Here is a 21,394-nt window from a genome sequence, read left to right on the forward strand (position 1 = left end):
ACCTGTTCGTCTGACATATTCATACCGCACACTGCTACAGAAAGCATTTATGTAAAGTAGTTTGAACACCAAACATTCGGTGTGTCTCAATATAGTAAGACCATGCCCTCTTTCAACAAGAAACTGGTCACAAAGACAACCTACTGTTTAAACAACTACCGCTATGCACTATCCTCCCTATCAATGATATGATAGCATAGGCGAACAATTCTCATTCTCCTTATTTACTCAGGAGACATGTCAACAGAAATAATAACAAAATTGGAAAAAAAAGGATTTGAACACCTTTGTCTGCCCTCAATTACGATGATGTTCAACTGTTTGACACTGTTTGCATATTTAACTGGTAAACTTGAACTGCAACAGATATAACCACACAATTTTGTGGAACACAGGAAAACTAACTTTTCGTATCTTTATTCAGTTTTATTTTACATGTATTTCTATTCTGGGTTAACAGTTTGTTCCGACTAGTCCATAGAATACAGTACAGTTGTAAATACACCGCTGGATCTTATCCGCAAATGGAAGTTCGATTGCTATCAGTTGTACTCATAAAGACTGCGTTGAAAACGGTTAGAAAACGAATAGAAAATGTTGCTAAAATCAGGGGTTATATAAAAAGCCCGCTGTAAGTTGGGATTGAGTGTCAAAAGCATACATGATGGGATATATGTTATTTATAGGAATAAACAAATGTCATTTTCCACAGTTTAAAGGTGGTTTATAAAATTCAGTTCCAGCCAGGAAACCGTCAAAGATGCACCTTATTCAGGAAGACTCAGGTCTGCAGTACCAAATCAAATACATAATAAATCAATCCATCATTTAAAAGATGCGCGTTTCCAAGTGTCAGACGCTGGCTAAAATGGGTTTATCATCTACCACTTCATCTGAAGAAAATTCTTAAAGGTTAGAAGATTATTGCTCGCCTGGATCCCCCCATTTGTCTCACCGATGAGCAGAAACTACAGGTGCAAATGGCAAAGCAACTGCTGAAGGAAGTACCCAAAATATAAGAAAAAGTGTTTGATACTCATAACTGGATGAGACATTGGTCCATTTTTTATAGCCCATGCGAAAGAGGTGAAACAGAACATGGGCCTGAAACATGCAAAAAGCCAAGTATTGCTAAACGAAACAACTCGCAACAAAGCAGGTTTAACGCCATTTTCCTTTCTTCAGACATTGTGGCCAATCTGTAATTGCTTTCCAAAAGGTAGGGGGGATGGTTTCCTTCGAGGTAGTTTCTTCGACAAGAATGTTGTCCTGAAAAAAATTTGCGAACAAAATAGAAAATTTGTCCAAAAAACCGATCGCAGCAAATCCATTTGGTACATGACCAATGCTCAAGCCCACAAATCGGCAACTGTAGTACAGTTTTTGAGTCTAAAAGGTCAATGAATTGTCGCAACCCTCCCTACACCAGACATGGCAACCGTGCGATTTTTTCCTCTTTCCAAAAATGAAAAAAAAAAACAACACCTATCTGGATAGCAGATTGGTCCAGAAGTGCATTGGGGGCTGCAGTTCACCATTTTCTTATGGGTGTACCTAAATATGAGTATGAAAATTGTCTCAAAAATTGTATTAAAAGATTGAAACGATATGTTCTGGCTAAAGGGGATTATTTCGAAGGTAACTAGACAAAAAATATCAACTTTTAATTAACATCTCGGAGAAAAACGTGTCATTTGCAAAAGTTTTCGAACACCCTTGATTATTTATCATCATGTAAACAACTGATTTAAAGGTTTGAATTTTCGTGTTTAACGATGTCCTTTCAGTACGTAAAAAGAAGAGAACATATGCGATAAAAATACCAAGAAGATTCATGCCAAAAATTTACATTCATTATCATACTCATTCACTGAGTGCTATTTGCGCTGTAGTTATACTAGACAAGTTATGCTTGTCTATAATAAACGAAATATACGTAATAGTTCTATGTCTTATCCAAAATGACTATACTACATATACCATTCAAAGAGTTATCGCTCCTAACACTTGGCATTCGTTGTGGAACTAAAGATGAATGGACGACAAGTCTCTAGGAACGGCTGCTAAGTGTTCAGATCAAATAAATAAAAGCCTTTCACAAATGTAAGGTAGCGATTGTGAACAAGTGAAATCATTCCACATGCCCTTTGGCAATATGGTTGCACAATCCTCATTTGCATTGGCATCGTTAGGTTCGTTTGGCGCCCAATTCTGAAATCTCCAAATTTGAGCTCCGTCAAGCTGAATTCCAACAGCCATCGATTTTCCCATACTGTTCTAGTAATCCAAATCCAGAAAGCGCCTGCAATAGTTTTAAAACAAACTAAATACTTGTATATCAAATTAGTTTATTCCTTAACGTTCTATGAAAAAGAAAAAATATCAGTATCAAACAGAATGTTGGTTTATCTCATGCTTCTTATATAAAATATTGAATTTATATTGAACTGCCAAATAGTATTCATATTACAATGTAGTCTATATTGGAAAAAATATGCAACTTGAACGCTCATTAATCACGTTTAAGTGAATCTATTTTCTTCTTTTGCTTCTTATTTCTACAAACCACCATTTAATTCCCTGCACTTTTCCTGCAATAGATTTACAGTGTAAAAAGTAAAAGATGCGGAGTCTTTGGGAAAAGGCCGATAGGGCGACGGCACCAATGCCACTCATGCAATTTTGCAGATGACGAAACACGAAGAAATCTTACGTTTTCAAATGCATTCTAGTAATGCATTATTTCATTAAGCATTTATTAAACGGTCATAAAATGCAACAACGCAAAAGAGCAGACTTTGGCGCTATCGTCATTCCCTTAAATGTTTTTGAATTATACGAAAGCAATTCATGACTCTATATTAAATGCTGAAAATGCTGTCGGAAAAGCCAGGAGGAAATAATTTTATTGATATCTATGTTTCTAACATGACGTTAAAGCAGGAACAGCCTTTGTATATTCTGCAATAAACAACGGCTGAGGTGCGGATCGGTGAGAGAATACTATTACGTCAATTACCAGGGGTGCAAGCAATCAATTTTACTTTTTGGGGGAAATATTAAATTTTCTGATTAAGAAAACATGGGAACATAATATACTTCTCTATACATACCGTTTATTTTTTTACACAAGGCAAATGATAAAATTACTGATCTGATTCAGTAACGCTGTTACTCTTGACATTACAATCACGTTGAAATAACGTCATACTTCCATCTGACATAAATGCTAAATCTGTTATCGTTATTATTATTACATGCATTATTACTATTGTAAATATCGTCGTCATGTACTAGCATTTTAAACCACCACAAATTTCATCATCATCATTATCATCATCATTAGTATTATCAATGCCGCCGTAATCACCTTCACCATCAGCAGCAGTAGTAGGTACAAAATTTGTAATATCATCATCAGCATCACCAATGAATAACCAATCAAATCACTGTTGTAGTTACGTTGTATATTTGGAATACTCACAGACGCAATGAACCAGCTTTTCGCCACAGGCGCTATAGTGGACTGCACGTATTTCCAGTGGCGTTTCACCATTGATTAACCCCAACCGACACCACCACAGTTCCAACTAAAAAAACAAAACGAAATGTATATTGATAATATCAGAAATATTATTACCGTTCTATGATCTATTTTCGAGCACACTATACGCTTTCCTAATAGGGAAAGATTCCTGGCTACTCCCATTGTGGTGTGGCCTTGGGAAAGGCATTTTATCACGATTGCCTCAGTCGACCCCCAGTTGTAAATGGTACCAGCAAATTGCTGAGGTACGTATAATTGTTTAATTATTCTTACAAATATAGGTCCCTCAAAAGTGCTTCTCATGGTTCACAATAGCGACGGGAAATAAAATCTACCTTTACCTTACAAAATGGCAAGAACAAAGACTCAAATATTTTATAGTAGTGAAATATTGATAAGAAAACGTAATAAGATGAGAGAATTCTAGCCGAAAAGATATAGAACAAAGCACTGCATCAAACACCAACTTTTGTTATATGAAACTCACCAAAAAAAGACAAAATAAAGAACTTCTCGCTAGCTTTTAAAAGTAACATCAAATAAATCTTTTCAACTAATTTTTCTGCTCAAAACCTCACCTTTTTTCAGCAATGAACTACACTGACCCGCTCCGCGCCTGTAAGTGTTTCCTCAATTTTTCCATAAATCTGCTACATGTGTGAATACCTCTACAGCAATCTTGCTATCATTCATGTATACTTTAAGTGAACCCATCGCTGTAGTACATTCGTTTACGCCTTCCTTTACATTTGTCACATTATTCAATTATTTCATTGATAACCTGTATTTGTTTTGCTCAACTTCTTATGATCGACTTGTTGACATCTGAGACTGAAGTCCTTCTCATTTTTCCCTTGAGGCATTTGTTCAACTTGATGCATGGTCACCTGATGAATTTCTATGTCACTAGTCATTTTATTAACATGTTCTTTGAGGCTTAACTCTAACGATTCCCTAAAATCTGAAAACTTCTGTGATATATTCTTCTCGAATTGTTCATATTCTACCGACCAGTTTCTTGCTTGTTCATTGACAACAATGTCTGTATATTGTTGTGAAATCAGAACATTTGTCGGGCATAAGGTGATTGTTACGTTGTACATGAAATTAAAAATTTATTCTACAAGCTTTCGTTCGACAAAGCCTGCTTCAACAATTCTAAAAATGACAATTTTTCTTCAGTTTTGTCGCTGCTTTTTGTCCGGTTTCCACTTTCCTAAGCTTCCAGTGGGGCGTCCTTCTCTTGTGGGCCTATATCCGATGCATTTTCCAGCATGGAAAATCGTTGTTCCAGTTTCTCTACACGCGTATGAACATCTGAAATATATACAGAAACTTTTAGATACAATTCATAATAAATTACATAGAGAATGCTCTATACATCAGCTTTAAGTAAAGAAAAAATATAAGGTTGGCATGAAACAAGTTTCAGTCATCATTAAAACCAAATTTTATTGAAAATTATCATTATGTTGAAACACCTCATATTTCATTGCCTTAAAGAAACATGGATATTTACACTGCTGATTATTGGTTGCTGGATTGAAAACAAAAGAAGCTAAAATTGTTTAATAAAATTCATAGGCAATGGCATTATAAAAAATAGTCATACAAGATTTACCTTCCATCGAGTTGGTGGTTTCAAGTAATTTAGGCACTGTTGAAACTTTCCTCATTTCCGATCGTAGCATGCTGATTTCTAGCTTCCTCTCAAACATCTCTTGTTGGACAAGTTGTTTTAGAAATGTTAGAGCACTGCAATCACACTGTTGATCACCCATCGCCGACATAATCCTCAACAACAATATAATTAAAATAAGAACATTCATTTTCAGCTTTACAGTCCGCTCTCAGCAAGCCGTCTATGTATGAAGTGTTATAAACTTTGTAACTGTACGAGCCATCAAAATGTTTTCCGAAAATGCGACATAAGTGATCGGGTCAGCAAAAAAGAAATATTTCCGAAAATACTTTAAATAGGTTATTGTCCAATCATTTAATTTCAAGGGCATGGTATTTCATTGTTTCATAAAAATGCTGATTCATGGGTGTATAAATTCGTAGGTTTCAAATTAGAAAGATAAAATAAGGGGTAATTTATTTTCGTAGAACATGAAATCCGGGGAAATTAGCCCCCCAAATTTGTATCGGTTACTGTAACTGTTTTCAACTGGTGTAATTAAAAAAGAGAATTCAGGTTTCCTTTGAAAATGAAACAGTAAATTCAATATTAAATGTATAAATGGGGGGGCCCATTTCACATCTAATACATACAACCATGTATATTTTCAATAAAACACACCTACTATTTGACGTCCATGTCACAATTATAGTGCACCGAGCAAGTGCCAGGTAAGATCGCTACAATATTTGATCTTCTATGCTACAGAAGGAACATTTCAGAAACAAACGGATCTACACTTTTCACAGGCACATTCTTAATTCGATTATTAGCCACAACTATTATTCCTAATTTTTATATTATTTAGATATTACCACATTTATATAGCACTCTTTTCATGCACAATACACTTTCAAATGCTTTTACAAATAAAACGCAAAAATACAAACAAAATACTCATACTAAAAATAATGCATTTCACATTAACAAAAATCATGAATGTAAAACGTACAGATTAAACAAGATGAACATACATATATATTTAAAAGTATTTAAGTGAACCTAGGATAAAATACTGTTCTACGCTGTTTCCTTAGACGTCTACGCATTCCTAAATATTTGTGTGTCTCCGAGCTTTAATATTCATAACGCTGACGTCATGCCGACCTACTATTTGGTGCTATACATACGCCAATAATATAGTGCTCCTCTATTCCATCCGCTATTTAACATGAAGCAGTAAATCAAAATAGTTTATAGAACTAATCGAGGAGCGTACAAGGCTTTTGAAATTTAATACGTAAATTGAGATGTGCCATACAGTGGGGATATGGGTGAACCCGTCAAAGTGTGTTGAAATTGATTTTTATGATCACTGTGCCGACTACTTTTGAAGGCGGATATGATTACCTCTCGATGAACTATATCACCAGTCAGGTTGATAAAGTATCTATCCTTCCTAGATTCTGGTCCATTTACATTAAATAATGAAATGCATTTTAAAGAATAGTCTTTCTGAAAAATAACATTAACATACAGACATCTTATAGTAGTTAAAAGCTCTATGAACAATTTTGTTCCATATTTATAGCTTGAAAAGACTGGGTTTAAATTTTATTAGCTTTTTTTTCTCGTTCTAAAGATAGTAAAAAAGATTAAGTCTGTTGAAGATTTTTTGGCGAATAAAATTTTCTAAAGCGATATACTTTACATTAAGCCAGTACTAGGGGTCCAACAGGTGAGTGCTTCGGGTCAACCATAGCTAACATACTATAGGCACTTATACATTTCAAATATCGTGAAGTTTTCTATAGGTATTATTACAGTTAGTGACTGCGAATTTGACTGAGTATCTTTCAAGTGAATAAAGTTCTCGTTGCTCCCATAACACATTAAAACTGTAAAGAGTAGTCCAACCTTGTGACGTATGTATGTTACTCACATTTCCGTTTCAGTTCGTGTTTACGTCACACCGACACAGTTACAGGTCAGCGGCGGCTTTGACGGTAGAGGAAGACCCCAGTGCCTCTTCAATATTAGTTTGATTATGAGCTGGCACACTGTTAGAAGCCCAACCGGCCTCGTAACTAGCTGGTATGGTTCTTCGAACGAAGATTCAGAATACAGTGCTAATCATCGGATATGAAACATTTCAAATTAAAGAGCACTTCTTCGGACAAAGAAAGCGTATTTTCATAGAATAAGAATGCACGTAAGAAACAAAAGGAATCAGTTTGACTGTGCTGCATACTGCTGGAGTAGCTCTGTCATAAATGTTATTCGAACGATTTTTGAGAAACAAGGTTGATTGCACTTTATGACAACAGCTTCGTAGGTCATTTTCTCAGTCGCCATGTGACTTATAACCATCTAAGTGTTCCGCCTTCTCAAGAGAAGAAACAATAAGCCACAGTATAAATGTATACCTCAAAAACTGTCAAAAATCTCCTTCCCCTGTCCTGAACTGACGATGTTTAGAAAATGGCCGTGCACCCAACCATTTTCATTTGTATCGATTATTACGTAAAATCCCTTTGACTCATACGTACAAGCCCGAATGTTTGCATCACGTTAAATTGTTCTGCGTTAATTTCACAGCTAAGACAACATAGGAACCATCTGCACTGATAAAGCTACGGCCAGTATGTTTATTGGTACACATCTTTTTGTTTTATGCTCCGTAATAAATGTTTGAAAACACGTATTTTTTCCTGCCGAAGGGGTTTATTGTAGTTACGACACATACATTACAACATAAACTTATAAGTAATTGATGTACACAAAATATACAGAGATATACAAAGACAGAAAAAGAGTGAAAAATCGGCGTCAGCCAACATCGAATACTCCGTTTATTATTTAAGTTTGCACACACTTTGTTTTAGGCGAATCCTCAAGTAGTGACTAGTATTTTCAAAAATGCACAATGAAATGTAAATTAAATATTTACGGTTTATTTTTCGGAAATTGCCTACTTGCAGCATGGTCGTTCTTTCTTATACCGAGACACCTCCAATGCAAGTCCCCTACAAATACCACGTGATTATATGTGTTTCTTATGGGATGGCTTTGTTCCTGAACAAAATTTAGAATAATACCTACGGATGAAATTGGTAGTTATTTAGATGACGTTAGGTGTGCGTTGTTCAAAGCGCTTCATGTATGTTTGAAAAAAGACAGACATTATAAAGTGAGATAATTTCGGATGGTTACAAAAGTTACACATGATTTTCGATGCAATTACGTTACGGCTTTTCGCATGTTTCAAAAAAAAAAAAAAAAAAAAAAAAAAGACACACAAAACTTTTCAAATTCAAAATGTTCAACGAAACAACTCCAACACCACTCAAAATAAAACCGTCAAAACTCCCTTTAAAGACCGCCGCGATTGAGGCAAAAAAATATAATTTAAAATGTATAAAATTGTACCCGTCAGCCTTTTATTAAAATAGAAAAAGTGGGACACTCCACAGGTCGCGCCAACACGAGCAAAATCGAATATGGTTGAAGGCTCGTTTGAGTGAGCCCTGTACATGACGTAGATATATGTATGCTAACCGTCCACCCCTCTAGCACCGGTTGAGCAAACTCAACATTTGCACATCTACAAGTACAAAATCAATTAGAAACATCCCCCATTAAAAATAATGGTTTGCCCATACTAAAAACAATGGGCAGAACTAAACAAACTGGAAAAATTAGAAAAGAGGATAAATACATTGTCGATCGTATAGTAGATATTTATTAGTAGCATAAAAACTGAAGGTACATAGTTCTTTAATATGATTTATTCAATCCAAAGCCCGAAAATTATCCTGAATTAATCAGACAATAAAATCTCTCTCTCTCTCCTCTTTCTCTCTAATGCACATTTAAATGAATATATGCGATCTTTCATATATTAAGTCATCCATAGTTCAAAAATAGTCTTTCAACATAAAATAAATTTAATAATAATAATTTAGAATCGTAAATGCCAAAATTGAGAGGCACCCATTATCTTACAGCTATGTGCGGAAGCTAAGGCTGTCTGCAGTCTGTCGAGGAGACAAGAATTATATAGTAAAAACGTAAAGGATGATGTGTCAACTGCTGACCATTTCTCATGCCATGTTAGTGGAATTATTATATAATATTTTCTGATAAGGTCTATTTAAGAAAACTATCCAGTAACATTTTATAATTATGTTATATATCAGCACGCCAAATAGATAACACCGTGGCATTTCTCATACTTCATCTAAAGTTGCTGACCTCGCCTTTACTATAGTTTAGCTATTTTATAGAAAATGAATATGATTTAAAGTTTAGAAAATAGATTAAATCAATCCAAACGCTTCTTAATAATTACCATAACGATGCAGTCATAGTATTATAAAATGCAGCACATAAAGGCATTCAATAACTATTCAGAGAACCATGAAATATGTGCCCTTAATAACGTGCGTGAACTTAGCCAGAGCAGCCAGAGTAGCCAGAGTTCAGCCAGAGTAGCCAGAACTCTGGTTACTCTTGCTACCCAGAGTTTCTAGGATTTTAACATGTTCTGGCTACTCTGGCTGCTGTCTGAAAAATAAGACAATTCTTTGAAGTCCGTTTTATGAATTACTTAATACATAAAGGCTGACCAGAGTAGCCAGAACATGAAAAAATGCCTAGAAACTCTGGCCACTCTGGCCAGCCAAAGTAACCGAGAGCACAAATGAAAATCCTGTTACTTGCGAATTCTGCTACTCTGCTGACCAATAGACAGAACATGTTAAAATCCTAGAAACTCTGGCTACTCTGGCTGAGACTCTGGCTACTCTGGCCAGCTGGAGTAACCAGAGTTCTTGCTACTCTGGCTTTTCTAAATAGCCACTTGAAACTATTCAGAATTTGAAATTTTTTTAAAACATTATTAATTTAGATAGAAATGATGACATTAAGTTTCAATAATCAAACACTCACTAGACTGATATGTTTCGATCACGGGGCCTGGTTACACTGCTATCAAGTATTCCAGAACATGTTTAAAATCCCTAGAAACTCTGGCTACTCGGGTTGAACTCTGGCTTCTCTGACCAGCAGAGTAACGAGAGTTCTGGCTACTCTGGCTACTCTGGCCACTTTGGCTGAACTCTGTCTGAACTCTGGCTACTCTGGCTAAGTTCACGCACAACCCTTAGTATCATTAATGGCCATGCATAATGTTACACGATATCATGTAAATACTAGTACTGTCATTAGAAATATATATAGTAATTCTTTTTTGTTTTAATTGTCAACACACAAGTAACTTGCCTATCTATAACCTGCGATATAGAGTATATATGGTTTGATACCAGAAATGTTCCATTACATCCACAGAGTTAATACACATATTCATTTAGAAACAATGAATAGATGAGCGACAGCTGTTAGTTGGAGAGTGAGGGATAATGAATCATAATTCTGGATCTTTTTGACAGATGAATGGTAACATTCGTACGCAAGATAAGTCATTCCATTGACCAGTTGCCAATATGGTTGCACAATCCTCATTTGCACCTGCATCGTTAGGTTCGCTGGGCGCCCAGTTTGCGGAAACCTTCATATTTAAAAGACGCTTCTGAAGTCCCACTGCCAAGAGTTCTCTTTTGTATAGGCATGCAATCCAATTCCAATAGACGGGCCTGTAAAGAGATTTTCAAAGCCCATAATTCTATTTAAAATGTAATAACCTTGTGAATGAGCTACAGCTTCTCCGCGTCCATTGTGTCCCTAATTAGAATGTGAAATATAATTACTAGCTATTATCAACAGAGTATGAGCAGAATATGCAGGATTTCGGAATTAAATATTTGTAGTCATCATTTTAATACACCTATCTTTGACAACATATCAATAGCAACAATTCCTTTACATATCTTTTTCATGCATAGATTAGCAGCTGCGTTTAAATTACCGACACTTCAGTAACACGGTATCCAGATATAGATCTCTCACATTCTCTTACTATGTAAGGGCATTGTCAGGAGAAAATATAACTGTTTTTCTTAGATTGAAATAAAAATACCAACTTTGTTTCCGATTTTACTATGAACCGTTATGTAATCATTTTCTTCCTTGCTTTCTATTTCTACAAGATCACCATTTAATTCTTTGCACTTCTCCTGCAATGGACAACAGTTAACAAAATTTAAATTATTTTCATTATTAGATTCAGCATCATTATCATCATAATTATAATCACTATTCTTGTTGTTGTAGCATTATTCAATCACGTAAATTATAATGCCAATGACAGCTGTATTAACATGAGACCTGAGACACATTTACGATGGCTAGGCTAGAGGGATAATGATTACTTAATTATCGGCTATTTTATTAATTGAATGTATAGTATTTATTAATTTATGTGAATTCCAAAAGAGAAAGACTCTATTTTTCCTTTTTATTGTATAAACAAAAACTGGACTTTGTTCACAACCATATCTACATTTAACAAGCAAATTCGATGAATTGGTATTCCCCGCCGGAAGGGATTGTGTGAGGAATGCAAAAAAAAAATATCCGGCAAAGAAGATAAGGCTGTTACTGAGAAGCAAAAAATTCCCATTATTTCAAAATCAATTTAACAGAAAATGAAAATGCTTTTGGGGGTGTTTTTGGGGGAGTGGGGGACAGCGTTGGGAAGCGGGGTGACATGTGAGAGTACAAAACCTTCACATGTTGAATATAAAATATGATAGAAAATAAAAAACAAAAAATGGGGTGGGGGAGGGAGGAAACATAATCGGTGGAGGGCATACTGGGTGCAGAGAGGTACAAACTTTGCATGTTTGAAAACATTCATGGAAGGTTTGATTAAAAAAAAAAGGTATTATTATTTTTTTGTTTGGGGGGGGGGGTTAGTGTTGGGGGTGGGGGGGGTGGGGTAGGAGGTTGGGAGGAGGAGGGTGTGACCAAGGCAAGGTGGTTACCAGTGTTGTGTAAACAACTTCACATATTATAATAAATGTGCATGGAGAAACAACGAAAGAAGTTAAGTTTCGATGGAGGCCTGGAAAAACAAAATCAAACAAACACAACCAAATCAAGAAAGAAAGAGTTTGCTTGACATGAAATTAAACACATGTAAAACATTATAGTACTTAACTTAACCCAGTGTCATATATTGATATAAACATTGTAATTCGGAAGGCTGCCTAAAGGGCTCCACCTGTCGGACAGTTGAACGCTTTAAAAACTCACCATGTTCAACAGAACATTTACTACATGTTGTTTTGATGCATTTTGCAGTAGCGTGCGAGTGTGAAAATTTCGCATAAACAACGTGGAACACAGTTTTTCAGCAATTGTTTATCTTTTATTTTCTTTACAAAAGGCAATTTCAGTGACAAAGGAACAACTGGTTCCCGAAATTATTTTTAAATACAAAAGGCATTCATTATCCAAAGGCGAAACAACTTTTTCGATAATTTTAAGTAATCTTTGAGAAAATGTTTGTCTCCCTTTGAAATGAATGCCATTTTGATAAAGAAAATAATAAACAATTGTCGTGAAAACTATGTTCCACCTTGGTACGATAAATTTTCACTCACTCGCACGCTATTGCAATTGCATCAAAACAAACATGTGTAACGTTCTGTGAAAAGGGTGAGTTTTTTAAGGCGTTTTAACTGTCCGGAAGTGGGCCCCCTTTTTGGCAGCCACTTTCAGAATTCAATTTTATATCAGATACTGACACTTGTTTTCGTAAAGTAATATACCTATATTACATGCTGTTCAATTTTCATTCAAACAGTCGTCTTTCTTTTCGATGAATTGGTCGTGTTTGATTTTTGTTTCTCAAGGCCTCCATCGATACCTTAATAAATTCTACCAATGATGGTGGTTTGTTATGTACAAATCGGGAGTGGTTGAAACAATGCAAGTGCAATAACTCTAAAGTTATAAAGAGATCCGGATGTGCTCAACCACATTATGGTGATCTTAATTCTTTTTTAAATTTTATAGTTCTAAGTCATTTATATCACAAGTTATGAAGCAGATATTGTCATATTTATAGTAGCCTATATAGTTAACACAAGAAAATTTTAAGGGCCATAACTCTGGTGTTACTTGGGTAATTTGACTGAAACTTGACTGGCCGCATAACCTCATAGTTGTGAACATGTTTATGAAGTTTTATTAAAATACTCCCAACTACTTCTTAGATATAGCTCCGGACGGACAACGCCAAAACTATATCCCTCCGACTTCGTCGCGGGATAATGATGACGACGAAATAATTAAGACTACATTGAGTAGCCACGCCGGGTTAACGCTCCGTTGTATTTAATCTAAAACAATGCTGCGATAGGGTATTTATGTACGATCAGGGAGACGACATGCCTTAAAACAAACAGCCAAAGCTATCCCATTGACTCAGAAAATAAGAACGCGCCTTCGAAGTTCTATTTCCGCCAGGGCAATGCTTTCTCAGCGACAGACCTTACAGAATGAATGACTTATTTATATTTATAAATCTTCCCGTCGAATATCTGGAAGCAAAAACAAGGTCACTGGAAATAAAATATGTGTAAGAATGCAGTGCCTAACTATAATAGCCTACTGTAAAATTACAAAGGGTCAGAAGCTGTGAAATCTGTTTTCAATAGAAAAGTCGGTAGCTCTGTAGTGTATAGAATCACAAGATTTCCGCAATAGGCGAATTTTTTAGTGATTTGAATTGGCTTGGACAAGGCGAGTTGTTTCCACAATAGGCAAGTTTCACCGTCGTATCGGCGAGATGTGATAACATTTGCCAGGCATTTGATATCGTAATACAACATGTTTTATGTATTAAACTAATAATATCATTTATCATTAAAATCATGACCATGTGTATAATCATTACCTATTATGATAGCAAATACTGGAACGCTGAAATGTAGTATATATTTTGACTACTCACAGAAGCATCAAACCAATTGATAGGCTGAGTTGCGAAGTGGTAGCACTTTTCCCCATGATGTTCCCAGTCAGCACGTTGACAGGTTCCAGACTGTGAAAAACAACATAACATAATTGCCTACCTCATTCATTAAATACCCAAGTCATGTATGTACACATTATTTACGACAGTGGTGAAAAAAGAAGCCGGCACATCTACTCGTAAACGACTGTTTGGTTCAAAATGCAATACAATTATAATGTAAGTTAGAATGTATATCAAAAGCACCATTTGCAAAGCTAGTAGCATAATCTAAGGTACGCAAGATGTTTTTTTTTTCTGTAGAAAACTTTCTTTGTTCCAGTAAGTATTATTCCATTAAACTATGTAACTGGTATCAAAAGGCCCTTTACCTTAACTCAAAAACTTTTCTTGTTTTTCCCTTTTTATATAGACCTACCTTTACCTGGAAGACTATAGCTACAACCGTCTCTCTGCCCTTTAATGTGTTTCCTCCCGAACTGAACATGAGTTGTGATATTTTTCGTCAGAACTGTTAACCAGTAAGTTTTTAATCATTGACGCCAGCTTTCAGCAAATCTAGGCATAAAACATTTCGCGAACGTTTTCACTGATATCTGTCACATGATCGGCAATCTCATTTGCACTGCTTTGAATTCGTATTACCTCTTCAAGTCAGATTCCTCCACACTCTCTCTGGAAATTTCCATTTTCTTTGATGCATTTTGTTCCAATTGTTTCACAATCGTTCCATAATTGCTGAGATACCAGCTTCATTTGCCTAACATGTTCTTGAGAGCTTATACTGTAATGATCCTAAAGTACAGAAAACAGCTCTGATATAATCTTCTCTAATTGTTCATAATCTTCTGGACCATTGCTTTGTCTGGTTTCATTGACGAAAATGTCTGATCTGCTTAAATTCAGATACAATGTCTTTTAAAGTTCAATTTGTTTTTGAACTGATAATAAAAGCATATTCTTTCAATTTTTTTCGTTCTTCAAAAGCATTTTTAACCAAGGTCTGAAATGAGAGATGTTTCGCCGTCCGTTGTCATTGGTCGCTGGATTTCTCACTTTGCACAGGATTTCAGCACCAGTCCTTTTGTCCAGTGTCAGATGCCTTTTTAAATACTCGGCAAAGTCTTTGGTTCCAGCCTCTCTACAAACGTGTACTGATAGACTAACCTATTCGAATTGAATTTAGATAAAGTAGGTAATCATTTAGTCAACAGAATTGGGATATATATGATAATTGATATAGGATCTTCTTACAGATTTTATGTTACTAATGTTACTGTCACCAACAGTGTGTGTTTGTAGTTACTTAAGCACACACATGAATTCTAAAAAAATGGATCTTAAAAATGTGGTTTATAAAATCGTTTACTGTGTATCAGGAAAGTGCTGTTTTTAAAGAAGGAACTAATGAAATAAAAACAAAGTATTATTACCTGTGGAAGAGTCGGTTTTGATTAATCCAGGCGCTGGCGAATTTTTCCGAAGTTCATCTCGAATCATGCTGATTTCTAGTTTTCTCTCAAACATCTCTTGTTGAACGAGTTGTTTTATAAATGTCAAAGCACTACAATCACACTGTACATCACCCATCACTAACACGACCCTCAATACGAATATGCTTAAAATTAAAACAGCCATGTTTTAGCTTTAGAATAAAAACTGGCAAGCTGTCTTCTTGCAAATGCTTAAGTGCTTTAAATTGTGTTAACTAAAGTGTATTACTCATTAATGTTTTCAGAAAATGCAAGAGCGATCGGGTCAGCGAAATTAATTTTCCGAAACTACGTATAACCTGTACATCACTAGAGCTCGCTTGAACTAGATTGATAACTTAATTTAACCAGTAGCGTAACTTAAGGAGATCAAGAGATAGAATATGATGCTGAGAAAAGCCCCAATGTTCGCATGTGTTTGGGTGTGTGTGTGCTATACATTTTTTTTGGTTTGGCAAAAAAGCAAAGCACATTCATTTCTTAAACATTTCTTCTTTACACAAATTTAGATCTAATTGATCGTTTGGAGAACTGAATGTGTTTTTGGTTGGTTAATGAATGGATACAAAGTAGTTTTTTTAGAACGCTTTTGCGGCCTAGCTACACATTATCAAGTTATGTCTAAATTTCATCCACTGCGAAATTTGATCTTAAAATTTAGGAATGTCATCAGATACAACCTAAACTGTTTCAAAAAGCTACATATGTAGGGCTCCCAAATGTAAATCCTTTCACAAACGTAAAACCTATTTGTTCTTTAGAACTGTAAAAATGACATCGGTCGGATATGTCACAAAAAGCAATACAAATGGTCATAAATATAACAAAAATCATTCCTACAAATATAAAATGCTGTGATTTTTATTTTGTGAAACAAAAGACGATTTAGCCGGACAAATCTTAACAGCGTTCTCGAAGCGGGAGGTGTGTACAGTAATTGTACGTCTGTTAACACAAGTAAGGTTAGCAACAGAGGCAGTGCATGCGAATGGTTTAGAAAGAACTTCTAAGCTTGGGTCAAGTTTATTAAATTACTTCTGCCATCTTTACTTGAATAAAAGCATTTCCTTCCTCGGGTATTAGTAAGTTTTTACCGAAACCAGAAACAATTTTAAAAATGCGACACATTCATTATTTACAGTAGAAACCTCTAATAAGTAGGAGTTAAAAATCTGGTGAAAGTTTGCTGCCATACAACTTTGACAACTGACATGCATATTCAAAGGCAGCCTCGTTTTGGAAAAAATAAGTTGACTTATTATTAAGATAGAAAGTCACCCCATGAGCATTTATGGGAAATTCTTTTATTTTCGGACGTAAAACGGTTTAGGAAGAGATGTTATTTGAAGATTTTTATTGTTTTATTTAGTTATGACCTGACTGTATTGAGAAACACCACATGTTTTGTGTACAGCTCATATAATTGTGCCTGATGGAGCAAGTGGAAGACTCCATTATGAACAGTTCTTACACCGCTTCGAAATTTGTTGTCTGACCTGTTTCGCGTGGTACTTGTTAGTGTTTCTCTTGGTGCTCTGCGTATTCTGCATTCAAGTTTGTGGTTATACATGGCAGAAGATTTGTGTCTATGTTCGATTTTTACATTATGTTCAATAATCGGTTACATATGCGTTTACTTGTTTATATTTCTGTTCGATTATCGCATATAAATAATTATTTTCATGTTACGTTTGTTCGATGATAAAACAAAATGTATTTGATTATCGCACTGATCTTGTTTTAACTATATTTATATGTCCAATAATCGAAGACATATTTGATACATTACTGAATATATGTGAACATACTGCCATTGTTTTCAAAAATGCTTTTTACAGAATGAAATGCTTGCCACCAGGATTTACCGTAGTCAGTCATTTTAATTGTTGACGTAGGCATATCACATATTGTGGTTCAACCAATCATTATCGAACATAAATTATAGGACGCATATTTTATTAGTGCCTTTTAAATATGTCTTCGATTATCGAACAGATAATAGCGATATGTATTAAACATGTCTTCGATTATCAAACACATATAGCAGTATGTATTAAACAAGTCTTAAATTATTGAACACATATTACGTAGTTAATACTAAATATGTCTTCGATCATCGAAAACATATAGCAGTATGTATTAAATATATTAGGCATAGGAAAAATCGTACCAGGTGTTCTGTATTACAAAAGTGCTTCTATTGTGACATTTTGATACAAGCAAAACTGTATTATCTGCACTATTATCTACTTACTGGTACTTTATTTTATTATTGGCTTGTTAAAAGTTATTTTTTTACCATATGTAAGTTGACAGAATCATAGGAACCATGTTTTGAGTGGTAAATCAAACACAAATGAATAAATCCTAAATGTTCTTGTTGTGCAAAAATGTATGAAATTGTGTTTAAAACAGTTTTCATTTTCCACTCAATTGTGTAGTTGCAAGGGAAGTAAACTAATAGATATCTCTGCTTATAAGTACTAGCCTAAGGCAAGAGTTGTCATTCTTTGTGGATCGCAACTTTAAATTAATCAAAGCGCTGAAAGCACAGAAAGGTTGAAACCTTTCGAAAAACATGTGGTTCTGGTAAGTAGTTCAATAACATTAAATTTGCACAGGGCACCTTTTAATATTTGGATGTTCAACATGTCCCTTTGTCAAGTTTAATTGAATGACAGCCATTTACATAGCAAAAATTTCAACCTTATTTTATTGAAGTGTAATGTAGGACAACTCTAAAACACGTGATATATTGGTTTACCGTAATTTAAATTGCGTCAGGAATTACTTCCCCAACACATAGCACAGAATATTCTAGCGTATTTTAATTAAATATCATGAACAACGCACTAGTAAAATTAATCTGGGGCCATTATTTAACGCACTTGTACCGCCGAATGCATGTAGACTAGATTTTTAAACTGCTTTATATGAACTCATAACTTAAAGGCCTAGATTCACTACTATATAAGTGTACCCCCCCCCCTCCCCCAATCCAATATACTTCTCCCATCTTATCTGCTGCTTATCAGCAATTATGTAACAGCAACTGATTAGAGGGCAATTAGCACAGCAGGGGTCCAAACTAGACCATGAAGATGTGTGCAGTGGAGTTGAAAAAAATATTTTTTTTTTCAGTGAATGTGGAATGATAATAATAATAATTATTATTTTGATATTATACAGATGATTATAATAACTATTACTTTAATGTTATAATGATAATAATAATAAATCATAATCATTATTATTATATTACGTATAGGATGATAAAATATACAGTAATGATATTGAAAATAATAATGATAATAAAACACAAGTATAGTGAAAACTTCATGAGTTCTTTGTGCTGACAAACAATATTTTTCGAATTGGAAATTAATTTACTTGTATTCATGTAATCAACATTATTTGAATATAAAATTATTGTGTTCCATCTATACTCTATTTTCATTTTCAGTATGTTGCCAAAAGTGACTTTTTTTAATGCTTTGCTTTGTAACTTTGAAATGCACATTCTGTTTTCAATTTTAGACAAATGTTATTTATAGTATTCTGCCAGCTTTAGATGAGTGAAAGTCACATTTTTCTGAAATATCACAATTCTCCAGACAGAATTTGAAAAAAATAAAAACTTGCATATTTCTTTAAGTAAGTTTCTCATTATTTCATTAGTGTGGAAATAAGTTTCTGATTATTTTATTACTGTGTTTGATCAACAAATATTTTTCTTTACATAGAAATGCCAGAAAACTAGTACAACTTTATAAGTTATCAATTATTCATTATAAATTAAATAAATTACATTGTTTCCCCTTCTCACTTATTGTAAGGTAGACTGACTCTCCAATAAACTATGACCCTTGTTTATTGGAACCATACGGTGATGGTCATTAGCCCCCAACTGTGCTGGTGAAGACAGAAATCCCTCGCCCCACTGCCAAAATCTAGGCCTTTAATGAAATAAATTTTAATTTAACACAACCAATAAATGCTGGTTACACCCATCAATTAGTCATATGCACACTACACAGACAATACCTTAGTAACGGGCCGCATTTTTTTTCTTATAAAATCCGACCACGAGAATACTTTGCGTCTAAAATCATTTTTTATAATAAAGAAAATTGGACAGTTTCGTGTTGTGATGCAAAAGCGAATGCATGTAAATTTCACTTTCAAAGTGAGGACAGGTCTTCGCTAATTTCAGTAAGACAGTATGTTCAATGGATGTGTAAAATTGGTTTTCTTTGTCCGTTGTTGGTATTTACCTATCACATTTTAGTCACTTCCACCGTGAACTTGTAAAACCATCCGCAAGATTTTTTGCGGAAAGGTCTACCGGCAAATTTATAAAAACTTCGATAAAACATCGGACTATATGAAATTTCAAAATCTTAAAATATTAAAATCCGACGTTTACTTATCGAACTAGTACGAATTGTGTAAGTAACCTTCACTTTCGCAGGGGCTGGTATATAAGGCATGAAGGTAGTTATTCGCCGGATATGCCACCATGGTCTACTCGAATTTAGTCCATATAAATAGGTTTTTCCCGACTAGTAAAACCCATTTTCATGTCAAATATCAGCTTTATTTATGCTTGTTTATAAACAGAATGTCTGCTGATGTTTTAAGCTACGTTATATGCTTCGAAAGGTTAGTCGAAGCTGTTTGGTAAAGTTACAGTAAAGTTTGTATTTCCTGCTGTCTACCTATACCATATTTGCGTTTCCAAACAATGTTTATTCAACAGAAACTACAAACTCATTGTGTACATAAATGCGCTTCCCTTGTTTCCAAACTGCCCTTATCATTCAAGAAAGATAAAACAAACAAAAGTGCCATTTTCTATAATTGTAAGTTGAAGCATATTTCCAAGAATTGCTAAATTGTGGTGATAAATTAGTAAATCAAAAGAATTATCAAGCGTAAATTAGAAGGATATGAAAATAATATTGTAAAATCAGAAGACTACAGGCAATGCACTTACTGCAGGCACAACACACAGAAAGGTTCAACAAACATTCAACACCTCAAAAGTTAACTCCAAGATCATTCTCCAAGTAATCAGGTCGCCAAGATTTTAAATTTGCTCACCTCCCATGACTTTTTGCTAGGTTTCAATTTTTTTTTGGTACAGTTGCTAAATTGTGAGGCTTAATAGATAAATTAAACGAGAATTATGATTTGTTCTAGCAGGATTGGCATATAAGTGAGATCTGTTCTAGAAAGGTTAAGAATTCAAAAGCTACACATGTATACCATCTTGGATGTACCTCTGCGTGTCGGTCTTTGGATTACAGTATGTTACAGCGTTTCGAAAACTAAAGAACAAATCTACAGTTGGCAGCAGGCATAATGTTTGAGTGAATGTTTTCTTGACAAATCGTTATGTATTAAAAATAAGGCTACTTATTAAGAAGAGCCATTTTGTCGACTTCCACAAATCAAAAACACAATTTTCAGATATATAGAATAATGTTTTGACAAATAAGAATCTTATTCTTAACTTAGTCTATAAGCTAGAAGACATACTTTAAAAAGTATTTCTATGTAGCTATGTTCAAAGTATTGAGCAGAATAGAAAAATCCTATTATTTTTCAAAATTTAACACGATATCACATATCAAATACACCATCTTTCACAATTATTGGAAAAAGGGTTGTATAATTCTATTCATTTCTGCGAAATCAACTTCTTGTTTAGCCGACCCTAGAAATAAAATGTACTGATGTCACGACTTAAGTAATCGTGACACCAAAACATGAAAAATGTTGCAACCCCA

The 21,394-nt window shown here is 34.6% G+C and overlaps 2 protein-coding genes across 2 annotated transcripts in view; both read right to left on the reverse strand.

Moving 5' to 3' along the window:
• Positions 1 to 4,763: 4,763 nt before the first annotated feature.
• Positions 4,764 to 5,456, reverse strand: LOC123546196 (uncharacterized). Its single transcript, XM_045332393.2, has 2 exons — positions 5,169 to 5,456; positions 4,764 to 4,864 (listed from the first exon to the last, which is right to left on the reverse strand). Exons 1-2 carry the CDS (start codon positions 5,374 to 5,376, stop codon positions 4,764 to 4,766), a joined length of 309 nt encoding a protein of 102 aa, XP_045188328.2. The 5' UTR covers positions 5,377 to 5,456.
• A 348-nt stretch (positions 5,457 to 5,804) lies between these two features.
• LOC123546205 (uncharacterized) overlaps positions 5,805 to 21,394 on the reverse strand; it is a 33,197-nt gene continuing 17,607 nt past the window's right edge. Inside the window, exons 5-11 of the mRNA XM_053525727.1 lie at positions 15,543 to 15,727; positions 14,895 to 14,904; positions 14,528 to 14,588; positions 14,089 to 14,178; positions 11,210 to 11,302; positions 6,579 to 6,683; positions 5,805 to 5,810 (exon numbers count right to left, since the gene is read on the reverse strand). Of these exons, the coding sequence (XP_053381702.1) occupies positions 5,805 to 5,810; positions 6,579 to 6,683; positions 11,210 to 11,302; positions 14,089 to 14,178; positions 14,528 to 14,588; positions 14,895 to 14,904; positions 15,543 to 15,727 (550 nt within the window). The remainder of the gene's footprint in view (positions 5,811 to 6,578; positions 6,684 to 11,209; positions 11,303 to 14,088; positions 14,179 to 14,527; positions 14,589 to 14,894; positions 14,905 to 15,542; positions 15,728 to 21,394) is intronic.

This window comes from Mercenaria mercenaria, chromosome 15 (assembly GCF_021730395.1).
Source record: "Mercenaria mercenaria strain notata chromosome 15, MADL_Memer_1, whole genome shotgun sequence".
NCBI classification, from domain to species: domain Eukaryota; kingdom Metazoa; phylum Mollusca; class Bivalvia; order Venerida; family Veneridae; genus Mercenaria; species Mercenaria mercenaria.

Excerpts from the sequence above, each read along its gene's own strand:
- LOC123546196 (XM_045332393.2), bottom strand. The coding sequence starts at position 5,376 with ATGAATGTTCTTATTTTAATTATATTGTTGTTGAGGATTATGTCGGCG. Across the intron at positions 4,865-5,168 it reads AACCACCAACTCGATGGAAG|ATGTTCATACGCGTGTAGAG; the intron begins GTAAATCTTGTA and ends TATATATTTCAG.